This window comes from Tauraco erythrolophus, chromosome 5, assembly GCF_009769465.1.
Source record: "Tauraco erythrolophus isolate bTauEry1 chromosome 5, bTauEry1.pri, whole genome shotgun sequence".
Classification (NCBI taxonomy): domain Eukaryota; kingdom Metazoa; phylum Chordata; class Aves; order Musophagiformes; family Musophagidae; genus Tauraco; species Tauraco erythrolophus.
The window spans coordinates 16,066,546-16,085,487 of NC_141469.1; the positions used below are offsets into that span (position 1 = coordinate 16,066,546).

The following is an 18,942-nucleotide window of genomic DNA, read 5'->3' on the forward strand; positions in this document are numbered from 1 at the left end:
GCCCTAGTATTATGTCTGAGAAAGAACTTTTCAGACTCCATTATGTCCGCCATGAACTTGATCTTTCACCTCTAGTGAAAATCCTCTTATAACTATAATTCTAAAGTTAATGATGAGAGATTTCATTTGCTTTCCAAGCACAGATAAAACCTTTTTGAAATACACTCTCACTGCCATGACCTTGGTCTATGACTTAAGAGTTCACCACATGTAATAATTTACTTTGCCCCATGGGGCTCATTGAGATTTCCTTTTAAAAGGTTTTGGATATGCAGTTGGAGCTGAAACACTCACACAGTATGAATCAAAGTATACAACCCCATACATGCTACAGACATTTTGCAACAATTTCAACAAACAAAACGGATTTAGATCATCACAAAATATAACAACAAAAAGGTCCAGCTAAGCAAAGTCATACACACACTAGAAATTCAACATTTTGGGAATCTTGCTGCAATAATCCACAATACCTGCTAGAACAAGGAGTTTCAACATTTCATGGAAGAAGTTAACATATGTAAATTGGCAAACTAATTCAAGAAATACGCTGTTGCTCTGGATATATCAGCTCCAACACAATTCAGTTCAAGTACAGTAACAGTCTCTTTAGTTTATGTGCCACATAATTACCAGAATTGCTGCATTAGGCTACCTAGTTAGTCTATAGCTGCTGACTTTGTCGATAAGCAGTGCACTAGCTTCTTTGTTTGCTCATGTATTTCTCACTAAACATCCCTTTATTATTAAAAATAAAGAAACGAAGTCAGAACTACTGTATCCACCTCAATATCAACCAACTTTTTTGTTCCCCCGAATCTTGGGGAAAATTCCTTCAGAAATGATATTTACCTTAAATTCAAGCACTGGCTTGCAGCCTTAGTCAAGGAGCACATAGCTACTGCCTCACAGTGTGAAGTGCACATCGATGAATGATAACACGCTGCCGAGTGCGTCCATGGCTCCTACTGGCTCCCACATCACCACTGTCTCGCAGAGCAGCTAGGCAGTCGGTGCTGACTCCCTTGGGGATACCTACAAGGGTGTCCCGGTTTCGGCTTGGACAGAGTTAGTTTTTCTTTCTAGCAGCTAGCAGAGCTCTGTGTTTTGCACTTAGTCTGGGATTTGTTATAAGAAGAACATTGATAGCGCACTGGTGTTTATAGTTGGTGCTGAGACAGCAAGGAGCATTCAGCTTCCCGTGTTTTTGCCAGTGTGCAGGAGCACAACAGGCTGGGGGGGAACATGGCCGGGATAAAGGGCCCACAGCTCCCCTTATCGTTTGAACTTCGATTTAGGATTGAGGGCCAAATTGGCCAACAGCATATTCTATATCATGCAACATCATGCCCTGTATATAGCTAAGGGTTGGCCGAGAAGTTGGAATTCAATCTCTCCTCTATCTTTTGGGGAGACTCTCTCAATCTTTTCTCAGACCCTCCCAGAGCGCGCTTGCTCTCTCTGGCTCTTTTCAGGCGTCTCACTCATCTGGTATTGCAGTGTTGGGATTTATCTGTTTCAGGATTGCTTTCCAGGATGGGACAGGCATTGGTCACCAGGCAATTACACTGTACATCACTTGTCTGTATATATCATGTTTTACATATTATCATATATTAATATTATATTATTAATAATAGTAACAATAATAATAAATCGTTCTTATCACAATCCACGAGTCTCCTCCTCTTTTCCCCTTTAATTCTCTTCCCCATTCACCCAAGGGTGGGGGAGGGTGAGCGAGTGGCTGCGTGGCATTTAGTTGCCAGCCGGGTTAAACCACAGAAGGATTCGGAAGCGGGCAGCATGGACCTTGAGAGGTCAGGCTGAGGGTGGCGAGGGGATGCGAAATTCCAGAGAGACAAACGGTCTTGAAAAGTGGCTTGTGGTGGGGATATATATGATGAGGTACCAAATGGGTCAGCAAAGATTGTATTTAATGGTAAAACTTCTTCGCCCCCACGACACAGATGAAAAACCAGGGGCTGTAGTGCTTTCAGGGCACCTACAGTAGTGAATGCACTAACGCTCCTTTGCCAGTCTCCTGCTGCTCAGAATTTCCTAAGCTGTACCATCCTCTCATGGAGGCTTCCCATGTGAGTACAAGAGTTTAAGCCTCTGCTACAGCTACTCTGAGTGCTGGTATTTCCCCTCCATCCTTGTTAATTTAGAAGCGGCAGCAGAAGTAGTGGATTCCAGACAGAAAAGGCCATAGGCACGAGGGAACACCTGCAAAAATCCTAGCTGAGCAGGAAAGCATCCGGTTATGGGGACTGCATGTCTGAAAACGAGTTCCCAGGAAAAAGCACGTGGCTTTTCTTCAACATGTCCAGAAACAGCTTACCAGCAGCTTGCTGTTTCCAGAGTTCATAGTAGGACCAATATTTTCCAAAAACTGAAGCCTAACTAATGTTTTGAAATCAGAGAAAATTTGCTGCTCTACTGCTCTCCACATTTTTTGCCAAATGCTCTAACTTAACAAATGAAGAAGTCAGTTTAACACAAAAATACAAACTGGAAACACTTCCAAAATATCCTATCTTCTCATAAGAGTTCTATAAAAACATTTTAAATAAATTTGGGCTTGTTTATTTTTACATAAATAAAAGGAATCTAGAAATTTGTTCTGTCTCTTCACGCAGAAGACCTTTTCCTCATAGGACGTAAGACGCTTTTTCTTAAGATATATTGAATATAATCATTTGACAAACAAGTTAGAAGACAAAAACCTTCAGGACGTTGTTTCATAACATAATGATGAAAAAAAAGGATAATAAAATCAATTTAATACCCTTGAAAAAGACTGAAATTTGAAGATAATAGTAATTTTAACTGAAAATCCTGCTTCATGTTTTACAGCTATGATTTCCACAAATCAGGGCTTAATATTGCATATCCAAAGAGAGCTAAAGAAAACAAATTATAGAACTATTAAATTTACAAGCCTGCAAATTGCCTTATTTTCTATATATTATTATTAACCACTAAGCAAATATATTCATACCAGATAAAAACGTGCTTGGATAGAAACAAAAGCTTTCCCAAGTGAAATACTCTGAAGCTTTGATTTGAACACACAAAGGACAAATTTAAGAAAAGAGAAACAATGCAACATTATCTCTTCACAAGCCAGTGTTCAGAACTTGCACATTTCAAGAACAGTAATGCTATCTTTGACTAAATCCACTAAAGATATTCCTAAAGGGCACTTTCTCTTCTCAATAGACATGTTTAATTTTGATTTATCTGCAGTGAGCTGCAAACAGTCATATTTAAAAGGTATTATTCAGATTTCAAAACGTTAGTGATGCTTTAAATATTATCATTTCAAATGTACCTTTTAGAAAGAAATATTGAATCAATTCCATTTTTGACAATCAATGCTGTTGCATATGAGCTTTCACTAGTTTTATAAATACGTTTTCACTCCTAGTCACAACACTGGGGCCACCAAGAGCCACGCTAAACCATTTGCAGTAGTATCCCCTCATGCAAGAGGGCCCAGGTCCACAGAGACAGGTGAACACATGCCCAGATGTCAAAGGAACCATCTTTATTGTTCATGGTAGGAAATAAACCACCTACAAGCAACAAGACAAAGCTGAACAGTTTCTGTTCTGCTCTATCAGTGATTTAACACCAATCCTAACATATGCAATGATTAAACACTTCGCTTACTATTAAAATTAATATTAAATTAGCGTTTGCTTTTTAAGCCAATAGATGAGGGACAGCAGAACCAGAACACGGCACGTCGCTGGGTTTCAGTGCCAGCAAACAACTGCACTGCTCTGCCAAAAGAAAGCCATTAGAAAACAACCCTTACACAGGGGAGGCTGGCATTGTGCAGGCATTCAAAGGAATTAAGACAGCATAAAACACTCCGCTGCAAACAAATCACTTGTAATTTTTTGAAGCTGTCGCCTTCAGAATAGTATTTCAGTCTTCACTGCTCTCCGAAAGAGAGTCTTTCTTTTCAAAACCGACATAGGGAGAGTGGGTAACACACTTCCCTCGCTAGTAAAATATCCACAATCTCTCTTTCAAACATCCATAAATATTAAACCGCAGAGAGTACAGAAGCTGAATTTTAGGGGGGCAGCAGACTCCACTCTCTGCAAATATTTTAATAGAAGTATTACAGATTCGTTCAAACAGTTCAAAATGCTTGCTTTGCATAGGCAATGCATTTCAGATAGCACTCCCTGCTAAATAAAGGAAGCTCTTGCACACTATATAATTTTACACAAAATTAACCTGCAGACCAAGACAAATACAAAACCACCTTGCTTTAAAAGGCCATTTTTAAGCATGTGAGCAAGACTCTTCTTCTGTCCTGGCTTCTTTATGCCACAAACAGCTTTCAGGGTCACTGAATGTCCCACAGCAGGCAAAAAAAATTATGTCCCCAGCCAAGCGTTGTAGAATAGCAACAGCAAAGCCTCTGAAAACACTCTTGTTACAAAGTCAGGTCTAGGACAGTTGGGCAAACACAGCTGTAAAAACACCAGGTTATGATGACTCCAGGTAGTTCCCAGCCACAGCCCAAGCAGTTTAGCATAATTTAAACAGGTAATTTTACAACTTCCTAGATTATGGCAGAGCTGCTACAAGCACCTCAGATTTGGGAAGGCTGAACATGCACAAGGCTGCAAGTTCTGTGTCATACATTTTACAGTACATAAAGTTGTGTAGTTAAGAGATTTTCTTGCACGTCCCTAATCTTTTAACACTCCCAGGAGTGTAGGAGAGGGGCTTTTTCCACTAGACACCTTAAGAGCCACATGAAAGACCCCGAGTTACAGGTACTGGCAACGAGGGACAAAATGAAATCTTTTATCACAAGTCTAACTCAACGACTGACACCTTAGGTTAGTAAATCAGCTGCTTTTCAAAGTGTTGGGAGAATCTGAAACTTTGTACAAACTAAGTAAGGAGTTTGGAGGTGAAGTGCTCGAATATAGGGATTTCGGAAGCCTCACTGTTAGCCTGAATTTGCTTCCACTGAATTAAGAGCAGAGCTGAATGCCTTTGAAAATTCCTTCCATTCTGAATAGTTTTAATAGTGAATCAGAACCACTAGTCATAAAGGAAAGGAGAACAGTGGGCAGGGGCGGGGGGGGAGGGGAACACACAAAGATTCCACAATTGCTTTGGGTTATAGAAGACTTGAGAAGACGATGAGGAACTCCAGAGATACCTAATGGAACTGTGTGACTGGGACACATTATAGTGATGAAATTCATATTGTAAGTAATAATTTGGTCTACTCCTATGCATTGATGGGTATAAAATACACTCACCACTCAGGGAAGGAAAAAATCTTAAGTGTCAATAAATAGTTCAATAAAAACCATCTGCTCAAGGCACAGTAATGATAAAAGAAAAGTAAACTCTTAGGATACATAAAAAATTAGACTGTAATACTAGAATAGAGTGAGTGAATTTAATAGCACAACAGCTCCTATGTACATACAAGGCTTATGCTGACACAGTTAATTCTTTATATTTGTACATGTGAAATACAGACATCTTCCCTACATTTGTTCTCTGACACCCACATACATTTCCCAGAGACTTCAGTGTAGTATCTAATGGCAGAATTAGTTCCATTTTCATTTAGAACTATTTAATCTGTGTGGGCAAACAAAATTTATTACTTAGGAAATAAAAAAAGTAACATTTTCATTGTAAGTTTTCTCCTTTTACAGTATCAAATTTAAAAACAGTAGAATGAAGTAACATACCTTTTCATTAACAAGATCTAAAAATGTGAATATTTCAAGTGCAATTTAGAAATCAAATTTTAGACAACACTACTGTAAATTCTGAATTATATTTAGAGAAGAAAAAACTATATTATAGAAGACAACTAAACATCATGACATATATAGTTTATTTAAAGATCTTAAATTATTTTGTTTCATAATGTTTATGTGCTGCCTTCCAAGGATAAACACTCTTGGTACACTGGTGCATCACTGTATGAATCACAAACCATTAGAGCTTGTACTTCTTTTTATTCATTTTATTTTGTTTTTTTAAAGGTTAATGTACATGTATACACAGTTCAAAGAACTTCAGATATTTTTAGAGAAATCAATATCTTTCCTCTAACTTTACAGTAGTGTTAGGGTTCACTTTTTTGTTTTTACTTAAAAAACACCCACCACTTGCAAACAGAGGAATTTTCCAGTGTTCATTTCTCAGTAAGTACTCACATACTCTTTACTTTAAAATATCAATTTAAAATATTGTATATAATGTGTTGGCAAAAAGTTACTACTCTCTTTTTTTCCAGAAAGGCTAGCTGTGGACCTTATGAATTTATATTCCAGTTTATGTTCCACATCTGCTTCAAAAAAAAACAAATCTAAAAATCAATACTAGAACTGTCTCTTTACTTTATACCTTATTTTGTAAATACATTTCTAGCTTTCTTCATTATAGTCTACTTCACATTTCAAAATCTTGTCTTGCATATGCAACACCTTGTTTTACAAACGGCATAGCAGATCCACATGAAAGTTGTAAAAAAAAAATAAAACGGCACCTTGATTAAGAGGCTTTGTACAAGCAACAGCTTCACTGAACAAAAAAAAACCTCAATGGTTTTGTTGTGTACGAGATAGCAAAATAGCCAAGTATTCTTCAATAAAATGAACTGTCTGCCACGATTTATCTGCACAATTCCATCACAGTTCTTGCCTGTTATGTTACACTTTTCAAAAATATGTCATTAAGCTGCCATAAAAGTCATCGCAAATTGTTTTTTCTCCCAAACTGATAATAGACTTATAGATCTAATTTTCAATCTCTTTTCTTCATTACTTTGATTCTTAAGGAGAGTATGACATTTGCTGTCTGAATACTTTGTAGTAATATCTGGCATCTCTACAGCATTTCCGTCTGAGGATCTCTGAGCCTTTTAATAGGTTTGTCTTTACAGCACCTTGAAAGGCTGACATATTTATCTGTCTCCCTCTTGCAGAAATGGATAGTTAGAAGCAGACTTGTAAAGAAAGGGGGTTTATCATTTCACTGAAAAACTACAACACTTTTTGGGAAAAAACGACACAAAAAAAGCGTTCTGTGCTGTCAGACTAAAATGACATCAAAATTGAGGCGTGAGGGGTCGGGATAAGAGCAGGGAACAAAAGTGAGGCCTTCTGTTTTTCATTCCAACTTTTTTAACTATATGGACTACCCTCTTCACAAATCAAGAGACTTCATAGTTGTTTGTCATCAGAAACACTTAAGTAATTAAGAAAATATCACCAAATTAAAAATTAGATTTTGATTTCTCATGGTGATCCCTCCTTATTTTTTGTCAGTGTACATATGAACATTTTTTTGTTCACATAGGACTTCATATGCATCAGTTTAAATTCAGTACTTGATACTGGCTTTGCTAATGAACCAAATTTATTTGCGACGAAAGCTAAGAACAGGTGTTTTAGAAAGTTGTTTGCATGGTTAATCAAAGTAATATCATAAAGGAAGAGATCACAAGAGGGATGATGGAAAATCAGGGTGAACAGGGAGAAACAGAGAGAACAAACCACACATAATACAGAGAAAAGGGAGAGGAGCTGAAGAAACCTAAGACTGGATCACAGAGTCCATAGGTGTGAATTTGCAGCCCTACTAGACAAGTTGTATTTCTGCTCATCACGTCAAGAACAGCTACTTCCACCAAAACTTATGGCTCTTCTATCTCTTGTTATCTTCGTCTCCTCCAAAAGTCAAGATTTTCAGAGAGGTTTCCCTCCCCACCCCTTACACTTCCCATTTGACAACACCTCTCTGGATAGAATGATACTAGCTCATAGAGAGACTGAATTATACAGGTAGATATTTGGGCAGAAATTTTTATCTCCATCAGATCTTCTGCCAACAACCACAGGTTGTAAGTAGTACTCTGCTGCTGCCACTGCCATCAATGGTGGTGTGTAAGGAAATGAGATTTGAAAAGTCTGTCCTAAGTCCCAGGTAACAAGCAGTACTGACAGAGAACTAGTCACTCCATTATTTTCTTAGCAGCTAGAATCTCTTGTTCTTCCACTCCACTAATGTCAAGACTGGATTTCTCCTCCACTGATTATGGAAAACAAAACAATACACTTATAAAGGTTTTCAGTCTGATTATCTCTTTGCTGTCTTTCCCTTTCTTCCTTATAAAGCTACAGAGCTCTTTTCCCCCTTATAATCGCTATGATTGTGAAGAAGGCTCTTTCCAGTCCCCTAAAACAAGCCACCAAGCCACTCACACATCAGAGCTAAGTGAAGACATTAATTTTCACCCTCAAACACCAAAAGACTTGGAAGTCTTTTGGCTTCCAAATACAATGCTTCTCCCCACCATAGCACCACAGTAAGCAAAGGTGCTAACTGGCTTGATTGTCTTCCCTTATTAATGGAAGGCTACTGTTGGCTGGCAAAGGGCTTTTGATAAAGATTTATTTCCTCTGGAATGCCCCAACCATCAAAACCAGCCCCCACTTGCTCATCTACCAGCCATACTGTAAAGTAACACAAATGGCTAACGTGGTGGTGTTCGGAGGGCACACCTAACAGCTGCTAAGACTAGAAATTTGAAAGCAGTATAGATCACAGGGTTGGTGATCAAATGATGTATAGGAAGAAGGAAGATTTATTTTTGCTTTGGACAATTTTACATTTGCACTCTTGAGTGACTGTTGTATTCTTAGAGATCAAAAGGACTTAAAGTTTAGATACTCTTTTTTGATAATACCATGTGTTTGAACCACCAGGAAAACAAACACTGGTAGATAGTGCAGTTGCTATTAAATACTGACAGTTAAAAAAGATTTTTAGGCTACCTGGGTTTGCACTTAAAATCCCAGAACATTAACTTTTTCAACAATGAACACAGTTTGATCAGTATTCTTGGTACCAGCTTTGGTGACCACACCTTCCTTAGCCAACAAAAGAAGAACATCTTATTCCATGCCATCAGGCATGCATCAATTAAAAAAATAAAACAGATCCTTGCAAGATTAACAAAAACGTCTTCCTTTTATCACCTCACAACTGAGTTTGCCAATTGATATGCAGCAAAATCTCCCATCCAAGTAGCTTCTAATGATGTAGACTCTCTTTTTAAGCACTGGACCAAATACTTAATTACCCTGTCCCAGAACAATAAAATATAGCTCATATAAGGCTTTTCAGCACTGATCTTTAAACACCTTACAAAGTTGCCATTACCCATTACTGCTAACCCCAGAGACACAATACCCCACTCTGTTTTACCCAGTAGGTTAATGACAGAGCTAAAAATAGAATCCACGTTTCCTCATCCCCAGGTGAGTACTACTTCCACCATGCCACAGTGCCTGATATTTCTTTGAGAATAACCCAAGTCCAAACTGACATTCAACAGTCACTTCTACTTTGACAAAGAAAACCTACGCCCCTCTATACTGTCGTAATACAGTCAAGTACCACAGCTCCCATGTGCTGCGTTTCAAGAAATCCAAAGAGGTCTTCAGAGCACTTATTGAGGGCGTGCCTGTACTCTACAGCAGCAGGACACTTCTCAGACTAATTAGCTCATGTGGAGCTTCCTCACTATATTGCTTCTGAGCAAGCTCATTTATCTTCATATTACATTATGCAGTGTAGATACACCCTCAGACAAATCAATTTCTCTAGGTAAGGGATAGATGCTTGACGAGGCAAAAGTGGTTTAAGAGACAATATTACGAACAAATGCTCTCACAGCACAATCACTTATCTTTCCAGTTGACTCCTAGGTTTAAATTCTTCGTATATCAGAATGGATTTAAATTCAAACAGGAAAAAAGTGCATTATTCTGCTCATATCAGAAAGATAAATATATCAATAACAAGTGAAATTTGGTGAGGAGAGATGTGAGAGAGTCTTCTCTCCTAGCACGAGGGATGTGATTTGCTGTTCTTTGGAAGAAAAATTAACAATAGTCTGAATAACAGAGAAGCACCAAATTTCAAAAATAAGTTTGCACTGGAAACTCGGTCAAGTTTGGAAATTAATTTGCCAAACACTTTGTTTACACTGAGTGTGTTTAAAGGGTGTTTCTCTTTTGCATACCTTCCCAGAGCCTGACTGAGAACTCTCAATTCCCAACACCCAATTTTTGATTCACACTGTCTCCGCTGTCGGCAACCATCTGTAAAAATCACTAACAAGGTATGCATTTTTACATTCCTCCAACACTGATTTGGTACAGAAATTAGAAGTTCGAACTTCCTTTGTCAGTGATTTATACAATTACTTACACAAGCCTGCCATGATAGAAAGTTTCTGGTTTTCAGCTGGTATAAAATACACACAGCCCCACCATCCCAGAAGAATGATACCACAAAAAAGTGTACTCTAATGGTCAAGAAACTAAAGTACCTTTCTCACTCCTGCACACAAGTGCTGTATGATAGTACCTTAACCTAACCAATTACACCTTATTTTCTTCCAGAGGATGATGATGATGGTCTAAGGATAGGACAGGCAGTGCTAACACTGAATCAGCACTCATTCAATACTTCATTTCATCCTCACTGTTCTCCAGGCGGCATCTTTGAGTAATGTACAGCACCTACATCAAGAATCATACCTGCAAAACTTCTCATTTCCCTGTTGATCACTATTATGCACCTGAATTACTTCCTTATACTAATTACTCCACAGCACCTCCATCAGATAGTTTTACGATTCTTGTTTTCAGGTAGCAAACAGGGAGAGGGAGATGTGCATCAGGATTGCCTGTAATTAGAGATGCTTGACTTGAGATGCTTTGGGTCTCTCTTCAGAGGATAGAGCAATTAAACAGCACTTTGTCAGTACAAAGTACAACTTCAATCTATTTCAGTGCTATCATGTGTTTTCAAAGCTGACATTAATCGGTCCCAAGAGTCTGAACTCAGAAAACGAGCAGTACACAACTAATGGCCATATTTAAAAAATGCGGCTGAAGCAATTCACCCAGCCTCACGCAGGAGCTCTATGGCTGAATTAAGATTTGGCTCTAACTCTCCAGAACAGCATCCCAACAGCCCTAATTTTAAAAACAACCTCTTCATCGGTTATTCTCTCCCTTTCCTCACCTACTTGGTCTCGTCTACTTCAGCAATTATGAGGAAGCAGATCTAAAGGAAACAACCTCATTAATTAGCACTCCTGGATTAATTTCCTAAATACCATCTACCAGGTCTTCCTGAAAACACCAAGTTTTATCTTTATCTTCATGGATAAAGAATCCACATATGCCATTTTAAGGCAGAAATATAATGTGACCAAACTGAGTTTGCACAAACAACTTCAACTCTGGCATTTCCAATCTGTTGAGAACTTTGCATTGCATCACTATCAGAGAACTCCACGTTCTCAGAATTTTCATTTCATGCAGTCTCAAATGACAATAAAAGATTTAAATTAATGTTTGTGTCTCCATCATCTCACTTGCAGATTCAAGTTTGAGGAACTCCTACCATAGGGCCTCTTAATACTAAACACTATCCAAACAATCACTGCAAGGACAGATCTTCACCACAAACCTAATGGTCTATGAGATAACCAGTAAACAGCGTATGAACCTTACATGGTTAGGAATTACAGTGCAGTAACAAGCAGAAATCTCCTAACACCAATTTCTATCACCTCAGAAAACTGAGCTTCTTTCAGTTTGACCCACACCAGCAGATAACATATTGCTGTTTCCCTTGTCTGACACCCACACAATACCCAAGCTTTAATTCTAGAATTTTTTACAAACCCCAATATCATCACAATGCAATCAGTGTTTTGCCACGAGTTAATCATAAATAAATATTTGTTTGAAAAAAAAACAAACATTCAAACTTAAATGAAAACTCACCTCATTTCCACCAACAGCTTTGGTCAAAATTACTGCAGAAGACACAGGAGGTGGCATGCAGCCTACTGTCTGCAAGCTGAAAACAACAAAAAGAAATGTTACATTCCTCACATGATGCAAACACTATGCAACCTAAAACTTAAAATATCAAATAACAGAGTAGAAACAATCATCGCCTATGCAACCCAATCAGTTTGTGTTACAGTTACAGCCCTGCACCAGCTGGTGGGATTTCTATGCAATATCTTACCAACCACCACAGTGAAGAGTCATGTCACCAGTCAAAAACTCAAATGCTTAACCTCTCTGTGACTCTATTTTCACATCTGTAGTACTGTGTCTACCATTCACAAATCTATCTACACATCTGATAAAGATAACTGCATCACGTGTCCTGATGTAGTAAAGCTTGTAGTGTGATTTGAGATACCTGTAGCTATTTGGAAAAAAAGAAAATAAGGATGTAAACTCCTATTTTCTTGAAAAAGCTATTCAGTGACTAAAACACTTAACTGCTAAGTGGAAGAGCAAAAAGAACCATGCTCACTATTTCAGGCTCCCTCTACACCATGTTTTTCACTCCTACTAAAAAATGAACAAACAAAAAAATGCAATTAAGCTTTTTATTTCCTGAACATTAAAAAGGCCATCAAATGCTTAATTTTTATGTATGTTTTCACTTCTTGGTAAAATCATTTGACTTCCATTAATCAAAATATCAAAAGCTCTCTCCTGCATTTTAGAAGTCTAAAATACACTCTTATTCTTGTTTGTCCTTTTTTTCATTGTTTGTGCAGCAAAACTATTGATGTATATAGTAAATGCTGTTGTAAAGTACGAAAAAAAGTAGTAAGCTTTCCTTTGTTTTCAAAGACAGTCCACAAAAACCCCCAAAAGCACGGAATCTACATATGCTGTCTACTACTAGAGTTTGAGACAGCATTCTAGTCTAGAACAATCAATTACTAGTGGTGAACTACTTCACACTTGTAACTGTGTTAGTCCATCCCCAAGAAACGCAGTGTAGCAAACAGAAGTATTAAATCCAAACAATAGGGAGCATATTACAGTGTAATTGATGTGCTGCAAATATACAAAAAGCTTAAATAGAAGAAACAGGTGAATGACAACGACGGTACTCACTTTGTCAGCTACAGCCACTGTGGAAAACGAAAGAGGCAACCAATGTAAGAATTATATAAATCCAATCACAAAGTGTCAAGCACCACCTTGGAAGCATATAGTACCTTTAGCTTACAGTGCAGCAAGCTATGGAAGCGGAGTTGTCAGCACTTAGCAGCATAAGCTCATATGGAAGGGAAAAGAAATATAGGAAAAAGAAATGGTGTGGAAAAGTTTGGAAACATATATGAATACAATACAGCAGACAAATACATGGCGATTCTGATGTCCATCCCCTACATCGGTTGTGATACTGTTCTCACTCTTCTATGTGGTCTCTTGGCAGCCAGCTCCTTGAGCTTCCCACCTGCACTAATAAGGGGTGGATTAAGTTCAAAGTTATCCAGAGAGGTATGAAATATGTGCAAGGGTATTCATCTCAGCTGGCAGGGATTTTCCACACTATAAGGGAAAGGATTAATGACACAATCTCCGTGAACGCTCGCTAATTTAAAATAATACATTTGGAATTCAAAAAAAACCCACAAATCACTATCAAGCTATGGTCTTAAATATTATTCGTATGAAAATATTAATGTATCAAAAAAATGGTATACACTAAACAGAAATAGTTTTAATCAAGTGTATTGAAACATGCACCTGTTAATTTTTTTTTCTTGCTTTGTATCAACTACACACAATACTACCAATATATGAGCGAATTCCTCTAATGGCAACAGATTACTACAGATAACCTACAAACTGAAACATTCCACTGGTTCAGGCCATGCTATAAGCACTAACATTAGGGGTTTAAACACTTGCTGAAGAGCAGTAATATCTGTTCTGCTAATGCATTACAGACAACTGAGTAGAGTCTGAAGTCACGTATTTTAGATATGGAACTACCAAAGTCATACCTTGTACCAGATCTTTGCATCTCGCGCCTTTCCACCTCTGCTGTAAGTGCTGGATGCCAAGAATGGCAGAAAAGGTGAATGTGCGCAAATATTAACAACTTGCTTCATGTTCCTTTTCAACAACTTGCTTCATGTTCCTTTTCAAAGGGATGCTGTCAATGCGAAAACTAGTCAGCTAACAAAAAATTATCTTAAAAGATGCTTGGGATTATGTCAGTTTCTCCTCTGTTTTATATATTTCAAAATAGTTGCAAAGCAACAAACCTCCCAATACCATTCCAGACAGAGAAGAAAGAAAAAAAAAAACCCACACCTAACTGTAGAAACATAGATGAAAAGCTGGTACCATCTGAATTTGCCTCTCAAATTACATTTACAGCACAATAGACCATTACAGAGGATGAGAAAACCTACCATTCGTTCTGAAGAAGGACAGGAAATTAACTGTGGCCTTGGCTGTGCCCTTTAGGCATAACTTTGTGCAGAGAATAGTAGAGAACTACAGCCCTCAGGGGAGGCACCCTGCCAAAAGGTGCTGCATGCCTTTGGGAGCATATGCCTATTTTTCCACACCTTTGTGAGAACTATCAACTAGCTCCCACTACAAACTGTGATGAGGAATTAACTTTCCCAAAGCCTATCTTGTTCCCCCGTTTTCATTAGGGTACTTCAGTGTTTCCAGGGAATAAAAACTACAGCTGCGGAGCACTAGGATGAACTTGTGGTTACACAGAGAGGCCAAGGCACAGGCAGTTCTTCACATCAGCTCCTCATCTCTCCTTTCACATACCATACAGCAACATGCGAGTACCTGCTCTAAAATGTGTTATCCTAGAATTAAGACAGAGCTCAGAATCTTCTGCACCTGCATAGCACTGAAGGTAACAGCTCCCATCGGGCTCCCTTTGCAGTGGATGCCTCCAGAGCCACACAACGGCTGCTGCTCTGAGCATGTCCTGAACAGCTGTATTCACCAAGAAAGCATTCTTTCGAAAAACAAACAAAAAAGCAAACAAAAAAATCCACCCCCAAACACAAACCACCTTCATTAAACTCCTCAATCTGGCCATTCTTTGAATGAAGTCTCAATACAACAGAGTTACTGCACTAAAAGATTAAAAAGACAGTCAAAACAGACATAGCACTCAAGGAACAAGTGCTTGCAAGGCAGCTTGAAACACACAAAAGTGTATCAGCTCACTGGTAGAACACAGACACACCTTCATGAAAAACAAGGCTGGCTTAGGGTTCACATTCAGGGAGATACACATACAAGTGCTTCTCTTTAAATCAAAAATACACACATACATAGTTTTACACACAGTTCCACAGATGTTTATGTATATACATACACATATACTTGTGCACGTAACAGATCACATCGTGTAAATACTAAGAACCAAAGTGGCATAAGAGTCATAGGAAAAAAAGGATGAGAAGTGCTGCAAAGAGCTAAACACAAAAATCTCTTGCACTTCAGAAACTGAGGCTTCCATGGATTAGGAGGAAATTTTGGCTCACTGTGGAAAATCATGTCTCTGTTCTAGCTGAGGAAAAACTTCACGATTTTACTCTAAAGAATAACCTTTACTAGGAATAGCCAAATGCAAATGGACATTGTAGAGCAGCCTTGTTATTTCCTTGATGTACCAATTACTGTTAAGCAAAACAGTTCTAACTTTTAAATGATGTCATTTCACCTTCTCAGTATCATTTGTACAACTACTACTTGGTGGAACACTTGGAGAAGCCTCTCAAAAACAAAACAAATGCTCTTGCAGGTTTAGGCCTTGTGAAAACATAAACATGAGCAGCTTTATCATTAAGCTTTTAAGACAGGGCACTCTCCCCAAGCAATGTTTTCGCCAAGCAGTAAGAAACAATGAGGATTCTTTAAGTAGTTTTCTAAAATTAATGATTTTTACATTCAAACATTCCAGTAAAGCTGCACAGCACTAGGTACTGATCTTTGATTCTGAAAAAAGCTTTTTATTTTTTGGATTTTTCATAACATCCATCACTACTGCACCATCAATACAGTTTTGGAAGCACACATTGGTGGAGTACATCAAAGATTTAAAACACAGTGTTTTCATGTTAACTTAGCTTCTGCTCATCTCAAAGCTCTCCTCCTACCAAAACTTCACTCTCCCTCCCCCCAGTAGCTTATCTAGGAGCAAATACTGAAGCCCACCCCGGACACATGCAAGAGATGCTCAATACAGACTGTTCAAGAACAGAACATCAATACGTGGCATATGCAGTATTTATTCACGACTTATGTTTTTCCTTCAGCACTCCTCTTCTTTCCTTCCCATTCTCCTTGAGACCCAACACTTCAGCTGTGTTTTGTGAAAGAGAAAGCTAACCTGTTGCAAGCTCCCTACATACGAAACTAACTGACCAGACTTTCTAAAAATGAGACCAGGTTCCTGAAAGAATAATCTTGTGCAAGTACCGTGTTTTAGACAGCAAAGCGCTGAAGCACAAAAATATCCCGCAAAATCCGTTCACAATATAAGTTTTAGAATACCCATTGCAGGATAAGCAGCCCTTAAAGAAGACGGCTACAAATATATTTCATTTGATTATGCTTAAACATACCCTTTTAAAAGCCATTCATTTATAGGTGTGATTGATAATAGCTGAAGAAAGAGCCATATTGCTGTTGGGAAGAACACAAGTGTAAAAATCTGGACAAAAAGGTGTAGTTTCACATGCATCAAAGCACTTGTCAGCTCCTGCAAAAGAAAAAGAAGAGAGGAAGTTGCAGTCATAACGGCTGAAGTAAGATCACGTTTGTGCTTTTAAAACTAGGATCATCTTTATAATACAAAGAGTGCATGTCAAAAAGGCACCTTTAGGGATCATCTGATCTCCTCTTTAATAATGAAGTACATCCAGAGGACATAAAAGCTCTGTCTGCTCCTGGGCATTTTTCCAACAGAATTGTCCACCACTTCAATAACAGTGCAGCTCTCGTAACGGTAGCTTTTCAGCAGGCAGCCTTAGCACTTTGCCACTGCTTCAAAACCTGTGTTAACTTTGCTGAGGGCCTGTTTACTTTATTGGCTGCTGATATCCAGAGGAAGGGAAACTTGTAGCGTCCACACGATTTCAGGTTTCTCTAGTACAAAGCAAGCCACAAACTGCAATTCTCATTTACACCATCGAAAAGGGATGTTTACATTACAGTCATCATTTGTGGCAGGTTTTCTAAGGAAAGACTAACATACATAAAAAGCAAAGTAATCCGTAGCACATCTTCATTATTTATTGTATCAACAGATCGGAAATTTATAGAAAAAAATTAGGCTGATCAAGAATAGCAAAGAAAGAATGCCAAGACCATAACAAGCTAACAACAGCTAAGCCCTAAGATTCAAAGAAATAAAGTGCAAAACAAAAAAAATATTAATTTTAAATCACGTAAGAGCACTCCAGAGAGGTGATTGAGTACCCTTACACAATAAACTCTTCGGTAAGCTCTGTGTCTCTCTGTTTCTGTCTTTTTGGGCACTCCAAGGATCTTCTACACAGTTCTGGAGTACAAGGAAAAAGCCTTGTACATTTCAGCTCGTTTCAACTCTAATCGACTGAGAAGAAAAATCCCTTTTCTCTCTCAAAATAACTTGCCTTCTTTTCAAGTAAAGAATGCAACAGGAAAAGAACTGACAGCACTTTTATTCAAAACCTGATTTGCTGGGATTCTCCAGCTATCTGACACCTCCAATGTCTTAAAAAAAAACGAACAATATAAAAACTACTACTGTATTTCCATGTACAATAGTGCAGCAGCCAATCTTCAAATGCCACCCTCAGCTTCAAAACAGCTGAACTACCATGAAACACAGTCAAATACTGTATTTTTGACTATCCAAATGCACACTGATGTAATTATACATCTGAAAGTACTAGCAATTCAGCACCGTGTCCTTACTACTTTATTTCTCTTAACAAAATTATCTCACAAATTTGGGTTAGGGGAAAAAAACCTTTGACAAAACAATACAAATCCATTCATTTCCTATTCTTAAAGTTATACAAAACATGGACTTGGAACGTACATCTTGATCCAGTTTTACCAAGAAAGTATTATTACATTCAGCACTTGGTTGAAAGAGCCTTTTTTTTAAAAAATAAACTGTTAAGAAGACTGGTGTCACTCTGGATGAAAAAACAGGCCTTCTTCACACATAACCTGTCACAGTACCTATGGTGTTATCAAGAGCTTCACTGTAGTGCTATTTTATTTTATCTCAAAAAGAAAGCAAAAATAAAGCTAGTAGTAGAAACATATCCTATGTGGGAAGAAAAGATATCTGGAAATACCTATGTAAAAGTGTACATTTTAAAAGTAAATAATACAATTCAGAAAAAACAAAGCAAGTGACTTCTTTCAGCAAAGCTGTTAATTCCTCCCCCTCTCCTGCCAAGTCACCTCCAGCCCCAAATTTCCCAGTGGGCCAGCCCGTGAAGGCACTCCCAATCTAGGCATCATCACATATACAGAAGTGCCCTTTCAATTTAATATTTTTACAATTGGAAAACACCTTAAAACCAGATGATTTGAAGAAAACTCTGACACTTTCAAAAGCAAAATCCAAGACAAAAACTTGGGAAAGACCGGTTAGAGCTTCCAGGGAACAAGGAAGGCAACTACAACACAGCCAACCTAGTGCATGAAGGAACGCCGTATTAGCGGAACAGAGAAGATCTGCGTTACCAGTTAGATCTGAGTTACCAGTTCCTTAAAATGTCTCTAGGGACTGCCTTTTGGAACAGTTATTCCTTAAACTGTATCAGCATAGAACAAACACTGAGGCAAACAGCTTTCACTCTCCTAAGCAATCTACAAGGGCTTGTCCCAAAATATATTCATCACTGTAGCCCTCAAAAAAGCAGAAGTCTCAGAAAAGTTACTGGAAGCTGCCAAGTTATGACTCTGTTTCTGCACACAAGGCAGAACAGGTTACCTTGTCTTTCCCAGTATTTCAGACCCTTTGGAGAGCTTATCCTAGCTT

General features: G+C 38.2%; 1 protein-coding gene across 2 annotated transcripts in view; it reads right to left on the reverse strand.

Annotated features, from left to right (window-relative positions):
* The window catches only part of SLC10A7 (solute carrier family 10 member 7), a 149,485-nt gene that overhangs the window by 123,892 nt on the left and 6,651 nt on the right, over positions 1-18,942 (reverse strand). For both annotated transcript variants that reach the window (XM_086611835.1, XM_086611834.1), the window contains exons 3-4: positions 16,523-16,659; positions 11,877-11,952 (exon numbers count right to left, since the gene is read on the reverse strand). In XM_086611835.1, the coding sequence (XP_086467961.1) occupies positions 11,877-11,952; positions 16,523-16,659 (213 nt within the window). The remainder of the gene's footprint in view (positions 1-11,876; positions 11,953-16,522; positions 16,660-18,942) is intronic.